Raw genomic sequence first — 21315 nt, 5'->3', positions numbered from 1 at the left:
AGAGAGAGATACAGAGAGAGGTAGAGAGAGGTAGAGAGATACAGAGAGAGAGATTTACAGGGACCACTTTAGCCTCGTAAAGCGCTACTTCAGAACTACTGGCTAAAACGTATCGGAGAATCTCTTAAAGATTATAATTTTTTAAATAGTCACATTCTCTCTGTCTGCTGAGGTATAACGGAGAATTTACTTTTGACTTGATAGATATACTATTACTTCTCATTACAATTTTTATAACCTGGTTTTATTGTAGATTAATTTCAACTGTGATAGTGTTGTACTTTGGAAAGGAAAGTATATGCTTTCTGTGCAATTATACAGGATTTAGGAAAGTTATGAAAGCCATGTTTATTCCTATTCATTCCCAAAACAGACATTTTCTATTTATACAGTCTTTACTACACAGCAACACATTGTTAAAGAATATGCTTTATAATGTTATGGCAGCAGCAGAGTGAGTGAGTGAGTGAGTGAGTGAGTGAGTGAGTGAGTGAGTGAGTGAGTGAGTGAGTGAGTGGTACAAACTGATTCAGAGTTCATACTAAGAAGTTAGTCTTCTTTTTGCCCCTTACTTCCTTGAAAACAGCCAAGTCATCTTATTGGATAGAATTTACCCACAAGTCATTGCTTCTCCAATATGAAGCAGTACATTTAGGGGATTCTATTACTGCTTCCCAGGCTCAAAACAAAAAGTGCCGTGGGTTAAGCACGTGTTGTAGGATTCTGTGTTTTCACATGCAAAAGGGATTTCATTTTAATAACAAAGGCTTTATATCAGCCTTCTCAATGAAAACTAGTTTGAAAATTCAAAACATCTTTTCCATAAAATATATATGTTTCCTGGACGATGCACCATGCTGCCTTGTTGACAACATGACCGAGCAGCGCAGATTACTGTATGAGGGCGCTCTTCTCTCACCACTTTTGCCCGTTCACGTCACGTCGCATCACGTCACAGCCCGGTGGACTCAATGGAACGCCCTTATTGGTAGTCATCCTACTAACTTAGTGACAGTCCTTCATCTGTCTCCACTCCTACCACCGGCCTGTCATTGTAGTGTCAGTCCCATGGTACCCGCTCCCGGGGCGGGTATCACAGAGGTCCTAGATCATGCCGGCCAACCAGGGAGGAAGGAAGAGACCGATGGTACCCAGCAGACACACGATGATAAACATCCACAGGAAGATACGGTCGATCACCATGGCAACGTACTTCCAGTCTTCCTTCACCTGGATGGAGAGACATGAATGAATGGTAACTTCTTTTATTTCTTTTTGTTGACTTTTTAGTCAACTAAAGAAGGTGAAACAACCTAACCTATAACGAACGGAAATAGCAGCTATCTGCAATATGAGTGTTACTCATGCTGACAGTTTAGTTGTCATAACCACTCACACTAAAGTCAGCGTCCTCTGCCCTCAGGTGGTCTGCGATGTAGTGCAGCCCCTCCAGAGCCCGTATAACGCTGGGAGACAGAGGGAACTCTATCCCTCTAGACTCTGACACCGAGTTATCTATCTTATCTGGTCGCTGGGTGGGGTTAACCCTTCTATTCACCCCTCTTCCTCCCCCACCTCCTCCTCCTCCCCTATCCAGGCGGTTCTGGGGCTGTCCTGCCCCTGGGGGTGGGTGGTTCTGCTGGGGTGGAGGAGTGGAGCCTGGGGGTCTGGGTGACAGAGGGCGGAAGGAGAAGTACGAGGTCAAAGCCCCCAGCTCCAGGTCCTCATAACAGGGCGTCCGTCTCTGGGGATCCTCTGTGGTCCCACCTCCTCCGTCCCGAAGCCAGCTGGCTGAGGTGCTGAGGCAGGGAGGACGGACTAGGCCTGAATGAAGGAATTAAGAAAATTAATTAATTAATTAATGATTGGATTTGATACATTTAAACTACATATAAAGTTGCCTCAGTCATGGGAGTACAACAAAACATATATTGAGGGCCAGTTTCCCGGACACATGTTTATCAATGTGTGCCTAGTTTAGGACTAAGAAGCACTTTCAGTAGAAAATCACCATTAAGAATGATTAATAGTTCTGGAACCAGGCTTTACCTGTGTCCGGGAAACCGGCCCTAAAAATCACAGTCTACCAACGTATTGTTCATGGTCCTGTTATTACCACCTGGTAGTCTAGTGTTGGTGGTCCGTCCCTGGTGCCGTGCCACCGCTGCCCCCTGTTGGAGCAACAACAACCTGCATCTCCTTCCGTCCGGCGCAGGCCGCCTCATGAACAGCCACCTGGGGATCAGGTCCAGGAAGACAGAGTGGACCCAGCGAGGCATCTTATGGGTCCCCGGGGAGCGGTGGTGGACGTTGAGGACAAACACGGTGATGACGATGGAGAGAGTGACGAAGATCATGGTGAAGAGGAGGTACTCTCCAATCAGAGGGATGACCAGGGAGGTGGAAGGGATGATCTCTGTGATGAGGAGCAGGAAGACGGTGAGGGAGAGGAGGACGGAGATACACAGAGTGATCTTCTCCCCACAGTCTGGAACAAGAAGGAGGCAGAGGGGGAGGAGGAGGAGGAGGAGGAGGAAGGAGAGGAGAAGAACGAGGAGGAAGTGGACGAGGGGGAAGAGGAGGAAGGGGAGGAGGGGGAAGAGGGGGAAGATAGGGAGGAGGAACAGGAGGGAGAGGAGGATGAGGAAGAAGAGGAGGAGGGGGAAGACGGGAAGGAGGAACGGGGGAGAGGAGGAGGAAGACAGGGAGGGGGGACGGGAAAAAATACTTTTTGGTCCATCTTGCAGAGAACGGAAATTTATTTTTACACACAACCCAACCCCCCAAAACACACGCACACCCCAAGAGGTTGGAAGCAATGGGTCAGCTACAATGGGTCAGCTGCAATGGGTCAGCTACAATGGGTCAGCTGCAATGGGTCAGCTGCAATGGGTCAGCTGCAATGGGTCAGCTGCAATGGGTCAGCTACAATGGGTCAGCTACAATGGGTCAGCTACAATGGGTCAGCTACAATGGGTTAGCTACAATGGGTCAGCTACAATGGGTCAGCTACAATGGGTCAGCTACAATGCAGCAGCCCTGGAACAGTTGTTAGGTGCCTTACTCAAGGGCACAATAGCAGGAGAGGGTATTTAGGATGACACCTCACTCTACACCAGATTTTCCCATCCCAGCTGGGGATGTTAGCTGGTAAGCAATGGGAATATTAGTTAAAATGTCAGAAATTCTATTTACACACCAGTGTTCTACTAAAACTAAACTGTTTCTAGAACCAAATTGAGTAGCTGGTCAGTAGCTGGTTCTGGGTATTGAGGAATAGGTCACCATAGGCCCACAGAAACAACACATGCAAACACACAAACACACATTCACACACATATGTCAGCAACACTGGTCCTTCAGCTCAGACCACTTCTGTTTTTCTGGGGCTGGGCAGAGAGAGAAATGGTTGTAAGTTGTCTTTCAGTTTCACCACAGAATCTCAATAAAAGGAACAGAGTAATTTCCCACGTATTTGTTTTTGTATTTGCAACTGAACATCATACAGTTTTGTTACCATGGCAAAGATAGTCTATACTAGTCTATACACACCGACGGTCGGGTGGAGAGACGGACCAAGGCGCAGCGTGATAAAAGTTCCACATCTTTATTTTAGTGAAACTTTCAAACAAAGACCGTGCAGTACTGAGGTGCAACATGCACTCACTCAAAAACAATATCCCACAAAGCAGGTGGGAACAGGGAACCCTTAAGTATGATCCCCAATTAGGGACAACGAACATCAGCTGTCTCTAATTGGGAACCATACCAAGAGCGCCAACATAGAAATATATAACCTAGAACAGCCCCTAGTCACGCCCTGACCTACTACACCATAGAGAACCAAGGGCTCTCTATGGTCAGGGCGTGACAGTATCCCCCCCAAAGGTGCGGACTCCGGCCGCAAAACCTGAAACCAAATGTGGAAGGTGGTGGCTCCAGTGCAGGTCGTAGCCCAGGCCCCGGATCCGGCCATGGTGCAGGACTGGACGCCGTGCCTGGACTGGTCACCGGCGCAGAGGAAGGCTTCTGCCCTGGAGCGGGAATGGACACCGTGCCTGGACGCTACGGGCCGTTGACCTTCCCGGGAAGCTCCGGGCCGTGGACCGTCGCTGGAGGTTCCGGACCGTGGCAAACGTACAAAATCAGCAGGAGATCAACTACTTTTTCCCCTCACTGTAAGTACATAGATGATGTGTATTTTTTCCTGTTGCTCCTGTTTAGAGACGGGTGCATGATAATCGTCCATTCTAAATCAAAACAAATTTCACACATACAGTACCAGTCAAAAACGTTTTAGAACATCTACTCATTCAAGGGTTTTTCTTCATTTTTACTATTTTCTACATTGTAGAATAAAAGTGAAGACATCAAAAGTAGTAACCAAAAAAGTGTTAAACAAATCCAAATATATTTTATATTTTTAGATTCTTCAAAGTAGCCACCCTTTGCCTTGATGACAGCTTTGCACACTCCAGGGAATATGGTCACAATACGGACGCAGTGGGCTGATAAAATCTTGATCAAACAGTGATCGGATCGTGTTGATCCGATGACGACAACTACATGTTAATGCAAGGTGTAACCACGGGCTTCTGACTGTGACTCTCCAGAGGGAGGACCACAACAGGAAGTGGAGGTGTCAGGAGACTGAGAGGAGAGAAGTGAAGACCTTCCTTGACTTCACCTCAACATTCTCAGGTAGACATTATCATAGATATTTCCCATTTCATCAACAAGTAATCAATCTGCCACCCTAGCATACACTGTAGAAATAGAAACTGTTTCCAAATCTTACGTGACTAATAAATGTTGAATTTGTGCTTTTTAGAGAGTACCAGTAGTTTGAGTCCATCAGTGTCCCTCGGAACACCCCTGATGGTTGGAGTTTTTTTTATTTTACACATGTCATGCCCTGACCTGAGAGCCTTTTTTATGTCTCTATTTAGGTTTGGTCAGGGTGTGATTTGGGTGGGCATTCTGTGTCCTTTTTTCTATGCTTTGTATTTCTTCGTTTAGGCCTGGTATGGCTCTCAATCAGGGACAGCTGTACGTCGTTGTCGCTGATTGGGAGTCATACTTAGGCAGCCTGTTTTCCTTTGGGGTTTGTGGGTAGTCTTAGTCATTTGTTACCTGACAGAACTGTTTGGCTGTTGTCTTTTGTTTAGTTATAAAGTGTTCTCATTTTCCATTAAATTTCATGATGAGCACTAACCACACTGCGCCTTGGTGTACTTCTTCAGACAGCAGTTACAACACAACAACAACAAAAATAAATGCAGTGTCCGACTGATTACTGATTACTGTTCCTTCAGATAGGTATTCTCTAGTGGTGGTAGTCGTTGTACGCATCATAGATAGTCAATCATTGAGAATCAGCATTTTACTGTGAGAGTACATACGTCTTTTCACGGTTTGTCCTTTTATCCACTAAAATGATACTATTTGATTAATTGTTAGTTGTCTGTATTCCAGAGGAGGCTGGTGAGGGGAGGACGGCTCTTAATAATGTCTGGAATGGAGAGAATGGAACGGAATCAACCACGTGTTTGATGTGTTTGATGCCATTCCATTGGTTCCGCTCCAGCCATTACTATAAGCCCATCCTCCCATTTATAAGTGCCACCAGCCACCACTGGTATTCACCCATCTTCTAATGTGATCAACAATCCCTCTGTGATGCAAAATACCATTCTGTCATGGTCTGTTATGTGTGTTGTAGTTTTGTTCTCTTATTGATCGAATAAAAGAGGATATAAATGTTTTTACAATTGATGTTCATCTTACGGTCGCTAGTGAACACACCCCTTTGCACAGTTTTTACATTTAGCTGTTTTAAAATTATATTGAAAAAAAAAAGTGATTACATTAGATTTTTTTTCCCCATACAGATCGACACAACTGAGTCTACATTTTCAAAGTGAAAAGAAAAATTCTAAATTATGGGTTCTACTCAATCAGTTCCGCTTTAGCCGACATCTGCATAGTGGTTGTTTTGACGGTGTTGGAAGTGGAACTGCATTAGAGCTGTCAAATTCACATGTGGCTCCCTGTATTATACCTAAAGCGGACATTGCCATTGGCTGCACGGAGTCGCAATAACAGAATCCCATTCAGCCTTGTTTACAAGTTAGAACAGTGGAATGTGAGATGTAATCTACACCTCAATTAGGATGATTGAAACCCTTATTATTTTGTTGAATGATTTTTAAATTTGAGTGTAAAAAATTCTATGTAGCCTACACGTTCTTGTTCTGAACTTCTAACGTGAGTCGGGCTTCATGACAATGATCGCAATAAGCAGCTGCTCACTGATTTGACAGGTCCTACACAGTTCCACCTCCAATACCACCAACACATCTACTATGCTGGGGGGGTCTGCTATCGTCGGTTAACGCTTGATCTGATTGAATCTAGGCCCTAGATTTGTGGGTGTGTTTTTCACAGTTTGTCTTAGGAATTAACATTTGTGTAATTGTCCCGCAGAAAATTACAACTTTATGCCAACATATGTTGCCCTAAGTGTTGTGCAAAGTGGTGTGGAGATATATGGAAATATATATATGGAGGCTTAAATATCCTGACCTAGTGAGAAATACATGGCGGAGGCTCAATCAAGCTAGTCGTCTTGACTACTTTCTTATGTCATCCTCGCTGGCATCAAAAGTTAAGAAATGTCACATCTGCTTCTGCTACGTCCTCTGGTGGTCAACCGGTGTCTCCTCGACCTACAGTTCTTTCCCTGTACTCTCTCTCTCTCTCTCCCTCTCTGTATCTCTCTCTCTCTCTCTCCCTCTCTGTCCCTCTCCCTCTCTCCCTCTCTGTCTCTCTCCCTCTCCCTCTCTGTCTCTCTCTCCCTCTCTCTCTCTCTCCCTCTCCCTCTCTCTCCCTTTCCCTCTCTCTCTCTCCCTCCCTCTCTCCCTCCCTTGCCCTCTCTCTCTCTCGCTCTCTCCCCCTCTCTCTCCCTCTCTCTCTCTCCCCCTCTCTCACTCTCCCTCGCTCTCTTTGTTTAATTGTGTGGTTGAAGACAGGTGTGCTGAAGGTGTGCTGGAGTCAGAGCAGATCCCTACCAGCTGCAACTCATCCATAAATCAAGACCTCTACATATACCCATTCCTGCCACTTCCACTCTGCCAGATCGTAATCTCTGCTCAGTCAGTTATCATTTCTAGCCTTTTGTCTATTCTCAAGATCCTTTTTTTGCTCTGCTGTGCTCATTTTCCTGCCTTACACCATTTTTGTCCTCTCCTTGCAGTTACCTCTCTGTCTCCTGTTCCACATCTCACCACCCAACCACCTTGCTCTGGATATCACTCACCACCATTACCTTGGATTCCCCTCAGGACCTGTTCCCCTGTTCTACTCAGCCAACTCCAACCTCACTCTACACTCCTGGCGTTTGCAACTCATCTGAGCCGCCCCGGTTCTGCACTCCCCATTTCTCTGTGTTAAATAAACATTTTTGTGCATTCATCCTGGCTTCCTCTTCTGAGTCCGCTCTTGGGTTCCCCCCCCTTCGCTCATCGTAACAAAAAAAGGGTTGATAGGGGACAGAATGAGGTCGGATCATCAAATAATTTGGCATATACATTACTCTTACAGAATCTCCACGTGGGCGAGGATATTGGAATTTTAATTGGATGACAACTTGTTTTTAACCAGGACAGAATAATTTATAACTGACTTTTTCCGACATAACATGGGTACAGCAGACCCCCTTAGTGTATGGGACACTTTTAAATGTGCCTTTTAGAGGCCATGGAATTCAACACTCATCTTTAAAACAGAAGTACTTTAAGTCAAAAGAGTTCATCTTAAATAAAGGCAAATAGAGGAACTAACAGTACAGATAGATAAATAAAAACAATACCATAGAGCCACAGAATGGAGGAACCTATTCAAGAAAGATCAAGTGTAATATATTATTTAAAAAATAAAGCAAACTGGATGGAACATTGGGAATAATGCACCAAAAATAATTTACTGAAACTTTTTACAAATGACAGTCACCTATGATTCACCAAATTATATTTTGAAAGAGGAAGCAAAGAACTTTAAACATATATTTTCATTTCAGTCTCCATCTGCACTAACCAAAGTTAATTGTAAGGACTTTTTTCCTATTAATAATGTAAAATTAACAGAAAGACTGTACAGAAAGACTCATTTGAAGGCCATATTACAGAGGAGGAACTTCTTGATGCAATTAAAGCCTTTAAGTCTGGGAAACCTCCAGGACCAGTAACCACTCCTATAAAAATGGTAGATTATCAGATACTCAACAAGAAGGTTTGATTTCATTGTTACTGAATCAGGACCCAAGTGGTACATTTAAAGATACAGTCCATTTAAAAAAAAACTGGAGGCCCCTTACACTTCAGTGTTGTGATGAAAAAATTCTAGCAAAGTGCATAGCTTTTAGAATTAAAGAGGTATTGTTGGATATTATTCATCTCAATCAGAGTATTCATCTCTCTTGGCATTTTTCCTATTTTGTTGCATTACAGCCTGTAATTTAAATTGATTTTTATTTGGATTTCATGTAATGGACATACACAAAATAGTCCAAATTGGTGAAGTGAAACAAAAAAATGTACTTGTTTCCAAAAATAAAAAAATGTAAAAAACGGAAAAGTGGTGCGTGCATATGTATTCACCACCGTTGCTATGAAGCCCCTAAATAAGATCTGGTGCAACCGAAAGCAAAACATTAGATTATGTTAGGAGAGTACATAGACGCAAATAACCACACAGCCATTTTCCAAGCAAGCATATATGTCACAAAAACCCAAAACACAGCTAAATGAAGCACTAACCTTTGATGATCTTCATCAGATGACACTCCTAGGACATTATGTTATAGAATACATGTATGTTTTGTTCAATCAAGTTCATATTTATATCCAAAAACAGCTTTTTACATTGGCGTGTGATGTTCAGAACATGCATTCCCAGCAAAAACTTCCGTGGAATTTACAAAATTACTCATGATAAACGTTGACAAAATACATAACAATTATTTTAAGAATTATAGATACAGAACTCCTTTATGCAATCGCTGTCAGATTTTAAAATAGCTTTTCGGCGAAAAGCACAGCTCAGCCATCACGGCTAGCTAATTTGACACCCGCCAAGTTCGGCACACTAAACTCAGAATTAGTATAAGAAATATTGTATTACCTTTGCTGATCTTCGTCAGAATGCACTCCCAGGACTGCTACTTCCACAAGAAATGTTGTTTTTGTTCCAAATAATCCATAGTTATGTCAAAATACCTCCGTTTTGTTCGTGCGTTCAGGTCACTATCCAAAGGGTAACGCGCGAGCGCATATCGAGACAAAAATATTCAAAATGTTCCATTACCGTACTTAGAAGCATGTCAAACGCTGTTTAAAATCAATTTTTATGGTATTTTCCTCGTAAAATAGCGATAATATTCCAACCGGACAATAGTGTTTTCATTCAAAAAGGAAAAGAAAAAATGGCGTGGCCTCGTGAACGCGCATTTCCAATCTCTTAGTCACCAGGCAGTCCACTGACAAACTGAGCTCCTATTATCTGCCCAGAGACAGGAGACGCCTCAATCTGCTTTCTGAAGGCTTTAGAGAGCCAATGGAAGCCTTAGAAAGTGTCACGTAACCCCACAGATCCTGTAGTTTCGATAGAGAAGCAAAAGGAGAATTACAAATTGTCACACAGGCCACTTCCTGCTTGGAATTTTCTCAGGTTTTGGCCTGCCATATGAGTTCTGTTATACTCACAGACACCATTCAAACAGTTTTAGAAACTTTGGAGTGTTTCCTATCCAAATCTACTAATACTATGCATATTCTCATTTATGGGCAAGAGTAGTAACCAGTTTAAATCGGGTACGTTTTTTATCCGGCCGTGAAAATACTGCCCCCTAGCCCAGACAGGTTAAGGACCAAAACATTGACAGCTGTGCCATATAGATTGCAAAATAATTGCGAAGAGATTTTCGATGTACCGATTCCATGGCACAGGGTTTATGAACTGATACACAAAACAATGCTGGATTCAAAACTTAGTTTTTTTATTTAAATTATTATACAAAATTCTTGCAACCAATAGAATGCTATGTATATATGGGGGATACAACCTTCCCAGCTCTGCAGATTTTGCTGTGAGGACGCAGTCATTAGATAATTTATTTTGGTACTGTCCATATATAGCTTGTTTTTGGTGGCAAGTTCAGGAATGGTTGAAGAATTGCAACATTTACCTGGAGGAAACTCTGCAGATAGCACTGCTGGGTGATTTAAAAATTCATAGTGAATCGATTAATAATATAATAATACTCTTAGCAAATTTTTTATGTTTAATTTACAATCTGTAGAATCTATGAGAATAGAAAGGTACCAAACTTTTGTGAGAAAGAATAAGAAAACTGTCACGTCCTGACAAGTAAAAGGGGTTATTTGTTATTGTTTGGTCAGGGTGTGGCAGGGGGTGTTTGTTTTGTGTGTTTCGGTGTTTTTGGTTTATGTTCTATGTTATCTATTTCTATGTGTTTATCTAGTTTTCTATTTCTATGTTGGGGTTTTGGCAATGACCTCCAATTAGAGGCAGCTGGTTGTCGTTGTCTCTAATTGGAAGCCATATTTAGTTGGGTTTGTTTTCTCTTGTGTTTTGTGGGTGGTTGTTTCCAGTATAGTCTGTGCACCTTACTGGACTGTTTTCGTCATCAGTTTGTTTTGTTTAAGTGTTTTCTTTAATAAAGAAAGAAGATGAGCACTTTACCCGCTGCGCCTTGGTCCAATCCTTAACTATGACAAAAACAAAACAACTCTGGAGGTGTGAGGACATACGCAACCAAGACATCTTTGTTTTTTATTTCTAATTAATTAGGAACATTTTCTATACATTTCTTTTCACTTTGAAAATGTGGAGTAAAGTAGATCACTAGGGAAAGACATCGAATGTAATGCCTTTTTGGATGTCATTTAAAGGCATCAAAATGCGAAGACTGTGCAAGGGGTGTGTAGACTTTCGTTAGGCACCGTATAACAGTGCATAGTAATTTTTTATTTTTTAACATATGCCCTTTTTCTTCTTGCATGCATTATAGATAGAGGCATTTATTAAGCCATATTTGGTTGATGAAAGACAAGTTTGGCTTTTAATTTGTGAATGAAGTCAGCATAGAGAAATTCATTTTTTTTAATTAAATCATTTTTTACTTAAGCAGATTTAAAATAATCTTAATGCTCTTTCAATATTTTTTACTGAATTTCTGTAACTGTTACTAACATAAACTAATACATAGGCAATATGTATGTCAAAAATCTAAGTTGTAACAACCTGTAATGTTCCAAAACCTCCACTAGATGGGGATGTTGGCTACATTCTAAATTGGTCATGTAACAGGATTTTTTCCGTCTCTCTCTTTGCCATTTTACATTTAAATTTTAGTCATTTAGCAGACACTCTTATCCAGAGCGACTTACAGTAATGAATGCATACATTTCATTTCCTTTCACTTCATTTCATTTCATGCATTTTTTTGTACTGGCCCCCCGTGGGAACCGAACCCACAACCCTGGCGTTGCACACACCATGCTCTACCAACTGAGCCACAGGGAAGGCCCCAACCTAGGCTCGAACCAGGGACCCTCTGAACACATCGACAACAGTCATGAAGCATCGTTACCTATCGGTCCACAAAAGCCATGCATCTTAGAGAGCAAGTGAAATAACGACTACTTCAAAAGGTCTGAGCGAGTGAAGTCACTGACTGAAATGCTACTAGAGTCACCGTTAACAAGCTAGCCGTGTCACACCGTTACTTTCAGAAAAATTCAGAGATTCCCTCTGTTAGCCTACTTACCTGAGGGGAGATAGAAGATTAGGAATCTACCTGAGGGGAGACAGAAGACTAGGAATCTACCTGAGGGGAGATAGAAGACTAAGAATCTACCTGAGGGGAGATAGAAGACTAGGAATCTACCTGAGGGGAGATAGAATACTAGGAATCTACCTGAGGGGAGATAGAAGACTAGGAATCTACCTGAGGGGAGATAGAAGACTAGGAATCTACCTGAGGGGAGATAGAAGACTAGGAATCTACCTGAGGGGAGATAGAATACTAGGAATCTACCTGAGGGGAGATAGAATACTAGGAATCTACCTGAGGGGAGATAGAAGACTAGGAATCTACCTGAGGGGAGATAGAAGACTAGGAATCTACCTGAGGGGAGATAGAAGACTAGGACCTACCTGAGGGGAGATAGAAGACTAGGAATCTACCTGAGGGGAGATAGAAGACTAGGAATCTACCTGAGGGGAGATAGAAGACCAGGACGGTGAGACAGGAGATGAGCAGACAGGGGATGATCAGGTTTATGGTGTAGAAGAGAGGCAGCCGTCTGATGATGAAGAAGTAGGTGATATCAGGGTAGATCTCATGACAGCAGTCGTACTTCTTGGTGTTGTATGTTCCCACTGCGTTGATGATGGCCCACTCTCCACTCTCCCAGTAGTTGTTCAGATCCACAGTGTTCTAGGGGATAAAGATCAACCGTCCCACTCTATAAAGGCTTCATATGGCATACATAAAAGCTTCATAAGCACTGTGTAGATATAGTTGTTCAAGTCTACTGTATTCTAGGGGATAGAGATACACTTTAGTCTCCCTTAGAGGAAAATTGTCACACACTGCTGGCTCTGATTGGCTCTCAGTGTGGCTTGACATTGACAGCAATGGAGTTGGCAAGAACACAAACAGATCTGGGACCAGGCTAGTGGGCTTGACAATGACAACAATGGAGTTAGCAAGAACACAAACAGATCTGGGACCAGGCTAGTGCTAATGTATAAAACATAAACACATAGACACATAGACAATACGTTACCCATATCATACACATCTTGTACAACACTTTTATAACATTACCTCCTTGAGTGATTATTTGACTGACTGACTGACTGACTGACTGACTGACTGACTGACTGACTGACTGACTGACTGACTGACTGACTGACTGACTGACACTGACTGATTGATACAATAAATCATTTAGACAAAAATGTGCAAAATGCACAAACTTCACTTTTATGCTGACGATGCTGTTATCTGTTGTTGTGCCTCTCACAAATCTCTGACAAAAGCTTTCCAGAACTTGCAAACTGCTTTTTATACTGTTCAACGTTCCTTGTGTCAATTGAAGCTTATCCTCAATACTGACAAAACTAAACTAATGATGTTTTCTAAAGCAAGAAATTGATCTCTGAAACTTTCACCTATTACTACCTGTCAGGGCATTGAGATTGAGACTGTAACCTCATATAAGTATCTTGGAATTTTAATTGATGACGGCCTATGTTTTAAATTGCATGTTCAACAACTTACAAAAAAATTGTAGCTGAAGTTGGGATTTTATTTTAGGAATAAGGCCTGTTTTTATTTTGAAGCCAGATGGAGGCTAGTATCAGCTACATTTATGCCTTTACTAGACTATGGGGATATTTTATATATGAATGCTTCCGCTCAGTGTTTGAGATCAATTGATACCCTTTACCATGGTGCTTTGAGATTTATTTTAAACTGCAAAACCCTTACGCACCACTGCACTTTGTATACCAGGGTTGGCTGGCCTTCTCTAGTCACTCGTAGGCTCAGTCACTGGTATACTTTTACTTACAAAGCCATTTTGGGTTTACTACCATTTTATTTGGGCATTTTTATTGTTCAGAAATGTGGTGGATACTCTCTTTGTTCGCTGGACTATATCCTGCTAACTGCTCCAAATGTCCGAACTGAATTTGGTAAAAGGAATTTTATGTACTCTGCGCCATCGGCTTGGAACGCCTTACAAAATACATTTAAACTGGAAGAACTTGTCCCGATTGGTGTTTTTAAATCACTGATGAAGGATTTTGGGACTGATTCCCTGACCTGTCAATGTTTTTAATTTGCTGTTTTATGATTTTGTTATACTCTTGTGAATTCTATGGTTTTTACTAGATGACTTGTAGTTTTTCATGTTGTCTGTCTGTAATTGTGTAATGACTTGGTGCATCCTGTCTTGGCCAGGATGCTCTTGAAAAAGACATTTCAAATCTCAATGAGCCCTTCCTGGTTAAATAAAGGTAAAAAAAATATATATATATATATATATATATATATATATATATAATAATAACAAAATAAAACTCCATACCTCGATTCGTTCCAGGTCAATTTTAGCCTTGTCGTAAGTCCAGGAACCAAATTTCATCTTACAGTTCTGCTGGTCGAAGGGGAAGAAGGTAACGTCTATAGAACAGGAGGACTTATAGATGGCCGGGGGAACCCAGCGCACCTTCCCATTGTAGAACAGGTGGGCCTTGGTCATGTGGGTTACGGCGAACTCACCGTCCGCACTGGAGGGAGGAGAGGAGAACACAACATAACAGAAAATAGGTTACTGAAGTAATTGTACATGTGAGGGTACGTCGTACAGCCCGGCTGTGCTGCGGTCGTATGTACGATTCAATAGCCGAATCCCTGTATATCATTGGCATCGTTGCCAGGCAAACCCTCTGGTTGTTAGCTCGATTGACATTGTCAGTTTGTGCAGGTTGTTATGGGCATGCACAGCCATAGCCACGGGGAGTAGTGGTGCTGCAGCACCACCTGGTGGTGAGATGGTGAAACTGACATTTTTTATTGATGTAAAATGATCATGGTATTGTAGGTAAGGGGGGAAAAAACAAACATCTGTTTTGCAAGCGGTACGTTCACGATAGGCTCTTGTCTATTCAGTTGTGACCGTTTGTCGTTGGACACGCTCTGCTGTACGATAGACAGTTTCGTTTTGAGTCGGGTCTCTCCAGCCGCAGCCCGTCTGGTGTTCAACCTTCCCAAGTTCTCTCACGTCACCCCGCTCCTCCGCTCTCTCCACTGGCTTCCAGTTGAAGCTCGCATCCGCTACAAGTCCATGGTGCTTGCCTACGGAGCTGTGAGGGGAACGGCACCTCCGTACCTTCAGGCTCTGATCAGGCCCTACACCCAAACAAGGGCACTGCGTTCATCCACCTCTGGCCTGCTCGCCTCCCTACCTCTGAGGAAGCACAGTTCCCGCTCAGCCCAGTCAAAACTGTTCGCTGCTCTGGCACCCCAATGGTGGAACAAGCTCCCTCACGACGCCAGGACAGCGGAGTCAATCACCACCTTCCGGAGACACCTGAAACCCCACCTCTTTAAGGAATACCTGGGATAGGATAAAGTAATCCTTCTAACCCCCCCCCCTAAAAGATTTAGATGCACTATTGTAAAGTGGTTGTTCCAATGGATATCATAAGGTGAATGCACCAATTTGTAAGTCGCTCTGGATAAGAGCGTCTGCTAAATGACTTAAATGTAATGTAAATGTAAATCTCTGTCCCTCTCCCATAGGCGACATGTGAGTTTCCAGTTTTGGTGAAGCTAATTTTCACCATAAAAAAAAAATGCACCTTTATAATAAAGTATTCCATGTATCTGTCGTTGCATTTACAGACTCATGTAAGATATCTACTATTCCTAATGGATAGTCATAATGTAGGTTAATTATATAAAATTCAATCACTGTTGGCAACAAAAAAAGACAGCAGTGTTCAATACATGGCTGAGCGCCTGGTGGTGTAGAGTAGGCCTTATGACATGGCTGAGTGCCTGGTGGTGTAGAGTAGACCTTATGACATGGCTTAGCGCCTGGTGGTGCAGAGTAGGCCTTATGACATGGCTGAGCGCCTGGTGGTGTAGAGTAGGCCTTATGACATGGCTGAGCGCCTGGTGGTGTAGAGTAGGCCTTATGACATGGCTGAGCGCCTGGTGGTGTAGAGTAGGCCTTATGCTATAGCTATATCAGATACGTTTCTTCTCCTTTTGTTTTGTGTTTGTAAACACATTTCATGTAATTCTACTGCAATTTATATGACTGGAGACATTAGCAGAATCTTTTTTTTATAGAAACAAAAATGACAGGGGTAGTATAGGCTTATAGGCTACTGCTGACAATGATAAACAGGTCAATAAAGACGACCTTGTCTCCATCTAATCCAGGCCCATGAAAAGGGTAGACACAAATTGTACAATATGAAGTCCATCTAACCTGGAGGACGACATTATTGTCTAAAAACAAAATATTAAGTGGTACAGGTATGTTTCGGCTGTCAGTTTGCCAAATTTCACAAATTTCAAAATTCCATCATGAGAAAAACATAGACATACCGTTTGGAAAACAAATGCCTACTGCTGAAAAGAGAAGACTGATCTGTCTGTAGAAGCTAAAACATTTTTTTATCAACAGCTTTTGAGCGATTCTGAGCGAACAGCACTTTCAAAATAGCTTATCTTGAGATATTGGCACGAGCGCATTGGCCATCCCCGGTGAGTAGCCTACGCTTCATCTTCATCATTGGGTGAATCGGTGTCACTGGAAAGCGTATTTTGTAGCCTACTGTAGCCTGTACTATATATACAGTACACTGAATATATTCTATATATCAGGGATTCGGGACAAGTGACTGGGAAGATTTTAGTTGATCTGACATACGAGAAATGTACCGGGCATCCATATGCATTGGGTGCGTAACCCATTAGGGTGTCCACCAACGCGGCCATGAGAAACATTTACGTGTCCTTAAAAACAGCCCACAAAAAAATTACAAAACACTATTCCTTGTGTTTCGATGTGTAGCGTATGCACAACTTTATAGCTAATTGTTTTTATAGTTTTTTTTCCATTCCTAAAAAAAGAATTGTCCACCTAACGGTTCAGCTATCAAGAGATTTGAGCACTAAATGTATCAGGGCATTGCATGCATAGACCTATAGACTTAGGAGTCCACTGGATGATATTCATATAAAATGAATCTAAAAAGGAAGAGAAGCTAAGGCCTAGCCCCAGAGGGAGATAGAGATTCGTATAAAGGAAGAGAAGCTAAGGCCTAGCCCCAGAGACAGATAGAGATTCGTATAAAGGCAGAGAAGCTATCTGTCTCTGGGGCTAGGCCTTAGCTTCTCTTCCTTTATACGAATCTCTATCTGTCTCTGGGGCTAGGCCTTAGCTTCTCTGCCTTTATATGAATCTCTAAGGCCTAACCCCAGAGAGAGCTAGAGATTCATATTTGTGGTTAATATCCAAGAGAGGAACTTCATCATCAAGTCTTCGTCCCAAACTGCCTTAATCAGTTGCGGTAAACTGTTGGTTGTTGGGTTGAGCATACAGAGATGGACACAGAGACAGGGAGGTTCTAGTCAGAAAACACGACTTTACTAGGCAACAAAAAATAAACAAAATAAGTTAGGGTTGGCTCGGTCCTTCTCATATTCGGCTCTGTGCCTTCGGTTGCTCGTTCCCCTCTGTAGAATCACTCCTTGCCTCTCTCTTTTTCTCCCCCATGGTGTGCCACGGTGCTCCATTTATGTGGGTTGCATGGCTGGTTGGCACTCTCCCCTAATTACCCCTAATTGGTGCCATCAGTGTCAGGGTGCCCAGCCCAGGAACTCCCAGCAGAGGGAGACAATGTCGCGGCAAATACCTCCCCTTTATCACCAACCACCAGGGTAGACCTCCCGGGACACCACCCTGACCGGGAGGGAAGCGTACTCAGAGCTAGGTTTGCATCCCTCCTGGAGAGGGCATCAGGAACCAGCGGGTGACGTGGTCATTTGTGTCCTACCTCTTGCCATCCACACGAGGGGGGCATGGTCGGTGATCAGGGTGAACTTCCTCCCGAGGAGGTAATACTTGAGGGTATGCAGTGCCCACTTCACGGCGAGGCACTCCTTCTTGACAATCGAGTATTTCTTCTACCTTTGGAGGAGCTTCCTACTGACATACATGATTGGGTGTTCCTCACCTTCCTGCTCTTGGGACAAGACGGCCCCACCTCTGTGTCAGACGCGTCTGTCTGTTCCAGGGGGTGATTTGAGAAGTCCAGGGTGATGAGTACCGGATGTGAACATAGCGCGTCGATCAGGGCCTGTAACGCCACCTCTGTGTCCTCTGTCCATCATACCGTCTGGGGTAGGCACGCCTTTGTCAAGTCTGTGAGGGGAGAAACTATTGCGGCAAAGTTAGGTACAAATCGACTGTAGTAGCCTGATAACTCCAGGAACGACTTCACGGCAATTTTTTCTTCTTCTTGGGGCTTCACATTTCCCGATTCACTAGCCCAGGTACTCTACCTCGGCGTAGCCCAGCTTGCACTTGTGGGGTTTCGAGGTCAGCGCCGCATCGCTTGGTGCTTCCACCGCCTGTAGCCTACAGAGATGCGACTCCCAACTGTCACTGTGCACGATTATATCATCCAAATATGCAGCAGCGTACTCACGGTGTGGGTGCAGGACACTGTCCATGAGTCACTGGAAGGTCGATGGGGCACCGTGGAGCACGAGAGGAAGAACGCGGTAGTAGTATAGCCCCCCCCCCATGAGTCACTGGAAGGCCATCTTCTCCCGGGATGCCAGCAGCACCTGCCAGTACCCCTTCGTCAGGTCCAGGATGCTGACCTAACTCGCCTTCACCAAGCGGTCGATCAGTTCATCCACCAGGGGCATGAGGTAGGCATTGAATTTACTGACCTCGTTCAGCCCCCGGAAGTCAATGCAGACGTGGACAGTTCCGTCCGGTTTCGGTACCAGCACTATAGGGCTAGACCACTGACTGTGGGACTCCTCCAGTACCCCAATCTCTAGCATTGTCGTCATTTACCGCTGGGCCGCTGACCTCCGGGCTTCTGGTATCCGGTATAGCCATTTACGTACTTTTTCTCCCAGACGTGTGTGGATATGATGTTCCACGAGATCCGTGCGCCCCATGGAAACTTCGATGGGGGGCGGGTTCTACTGTGGCCGGGTTCATGTTGCACACAGCGCCTCTTGTGCATGCCATCTCTTCAGTAGGTTCACATGGTAAAGCTGTAATTGTCGTGGCCTACCCCCTTGACGATGTCATAGGGCCCATGCCACGTAGCCAGGAATTTGCTCTCTGTTTTGGGGATCAGCACCAAGACCTTCTCACCTGGGTGGAACTCTCGTGGTTGGGCCCCCTGGTTGTATACTCGCTCCTGGGCGCGTTACGCCTGGGCCATGTGCTCCCTCCCCACTGGCCAAATCACCTTCATCCTCTCCCTCATCTCCTCCTCCACGTGTTCCACCATGATGTGAAAGGAGGTTGGTTGGTCCTCCCAGACCTCCTTGGCTAGGTCCAGCAGTCCGGGGTACCAAAGGGGGGAGAACCCAGTGGACGCTTGGGGTACCTCGCGCACCGAGAACATCAAGTGGGGCAGCAGCTGATCCCAGTTCCTTCCATCTCACTCGATGACCTTCTTCAGCATCTGCTTTAGGGTCTTATTGAAGCGTTCGACTAGCCCGCCCGTTTGTGGATGGTACACGCTGATCCTCACCTGTTTGATTCGTAAAAGATTGCAGACATGTTTCATTACACGAGACATGAATGCGGTGCCCTGGTCCGTCAGGATTTCCCGTGGGATACCCACCCGGCTCAATAAATGGAAGCGCTCCTACACGATACCTTTCGCTGCGGCCGTGCGTAACATTGGTGTATTGGTGTCCCCTCGCTGTCTTCACCAACGGACCCACCAGATCCATCGCCACCTGCTCAAACGGCACCCCTATCATGGGCAGGGGAACCAAAGGGTTTCTATAATGTGCCCTCAGGCCTGTGATCTGGCACTCCGGGCAGGTACGGCACTAGTCCTCCATGGCGCGCTTGACTCCGGGCCAGAGGAACCGATTCCCAATCCCCGCCCTGATTTTCTCCATCCCTAGGTATGCCCAGAGCAGGTGGGGTGTGGGCGAGCTGCAAGACAGTACTAACATACTGGGTGGGTAGGAGTAACAAGTCTTTTGTCTCCCCATTGCAACCTGATACAGTAAATTATGCTTGATGGCGAAGTGTGAGTAGCGCCACTCACTTACCCCGGGTAACAGCGCAATCACGTCCACCGCAAACACCTGGCCCCTCACATTCTGGAGGTTGGGGTCTTTAACTGGGCCGTCTCAAACTGGCCCATGAGGATTTCCGTGTCGGATGGCCCATCTAGGGTCTCCACGTCCATAAAGGGGTGCCTGAGGTCCTCCTCTGACGATGGCTCGTTTCCCGGCACGGGTCGTCTTCCTCGTCCTGGTCCGACTCGGGCCCAGTGGACATGATACAACAGCATAGTAATCAGCAATCAATTGATTTAAAAAAATACTACTGTCCTGTATAGCCTACCAGAACCTGCATGACATTAGCCATTCTAGCGCTCTCTCCCAGCTTGGAAAGAAAATTGGTGTGCGTAAAACCAGTCTATAAATGCCAAATTATACAGTCAGTCCAACCTCAAAACACTAGCTTAGTAGGGAATGTTTCTTTATGCAGTGCAGCCAACTATCTATAGTTATATATATAGTATCTAGCTGATATTTAGCTTCAATTTACGAAAATTACACATAGCCTAACAATGAAATAAAAAGTAGTCAGCTAGAGAATACATTTAATCCCTATTTATTGTTCAACTCAGCAGGTTTCCTGGCTAATAGCATACACAAATGGCCTGTAATCAAGGTAAATTAAATTAAATCCAGCTTGAGAGACTCCCCTGGTGTTCTGAAGTCCTTCTGAGACATTATGCATGTTGTGTCCATTGCAGACAATTTAAACTAAGTCTTGAATGATACATGCAAAGATATAACAGAGATAAGGGACTGTTGATATTCCAACCACACAACCCAAACACCGGTTCACCAGTATGAAGAAAATCGCAAACTGCTTTTCTTCTTTTTTTTTAACCGTCAAGAACTGTTGTCCACAAAATATGATCTGTTTGCATTCGCCAATGTATTGTCTGTCCAGTATCCAGACGACCTGTCCCCAAGAGCTTCCTATACAGTTCATCTCTTTCCATAACGTGTTGAACTGCTGAATTTGAAGCACAACTCCCTTCTTCCCAGTTTCCCTGATGTTGCTACAACAACCAAGCTGTTTTTAACCATCCCTGTAACTGTAGCTTCTGCGGAGAGATCAAAAACTAAAACTCATAAAGAACTACCTAAGAACGAAGCATCAGGCTCTCGGTCTGACATGCGCTTTTTAAAAAGCATCTGAGTAAACTCCACTCATTGCACTGGTGCCATCGTAGCCTTGACCAAGGCATTTGTTCACCGATATCCCTTTATTTTCAATCAGTTCAATTATTTATTTTTGAAGGCCTGAGGCACTTTGATCAGTCACATTCCTGAAGCCCAAGAAACAAACACTTTGCTATGTAACTGAGCTCCCTGCAAAAAGCTGTATATCATCTGTGTTAAGGCCACATTTT

General features: G+C 44.0%; 1 protein-coding gene across 1 annotated transcript in view; it reads right to left on the bottom strand.

The window, feature by feature from the left end:
• Positions 1-323: 323 nt before the first annotated feature.
• The window catches only part of chrna2b (cholinergic receptor, nicotinic, alpha 2b (neuronal)), a 43408-nt gene continuing 22416 nt past the window's right edge, over positions 324-21315 (bottom strand). Inside the window, exons 5-9 of the mRNA XM_029694148.1 lie at positions 14181-14382; positions 12298-12520; positions 2120-2488; positions 1397-1824; positions 324-1230 (exon numbers count right to left, since the gene is read on the bottom strand). Of these exons, the coding sequence (XP_029550008.1) occupies positions 1105-1230; positions 1397-1824; positions 2120-2488; positions 12298-12520; positions 14181-14382 (1348 nt within the window). The 3' untranslated portion in view covers positions 324-1104. The remainder of the gene's footprint in view (positions 1231-1396; positions 1825-2119; positions 2489-12297; positions 12521-14180; positions 14383-21315) is intronic.

This window comes from Salmo trutta, chromosome 1, assembly GCF_901001165.1.
Source record: "Salmo trutta chromosome 1, fSalTru1.1, whole genome shotgun sequence".
In the NCBI taxonomy this organism is placed as follows: Eukaryota; Metazoa; Chordata; class Actinopteri; order Salmoniformes; family Salmonidae; genus Salmo; species Salmo trutta.
Note: the sequence above shows the minus strand (reverse complement) of the source record. Positions and strands in the feature narration are given on the sequence as shown.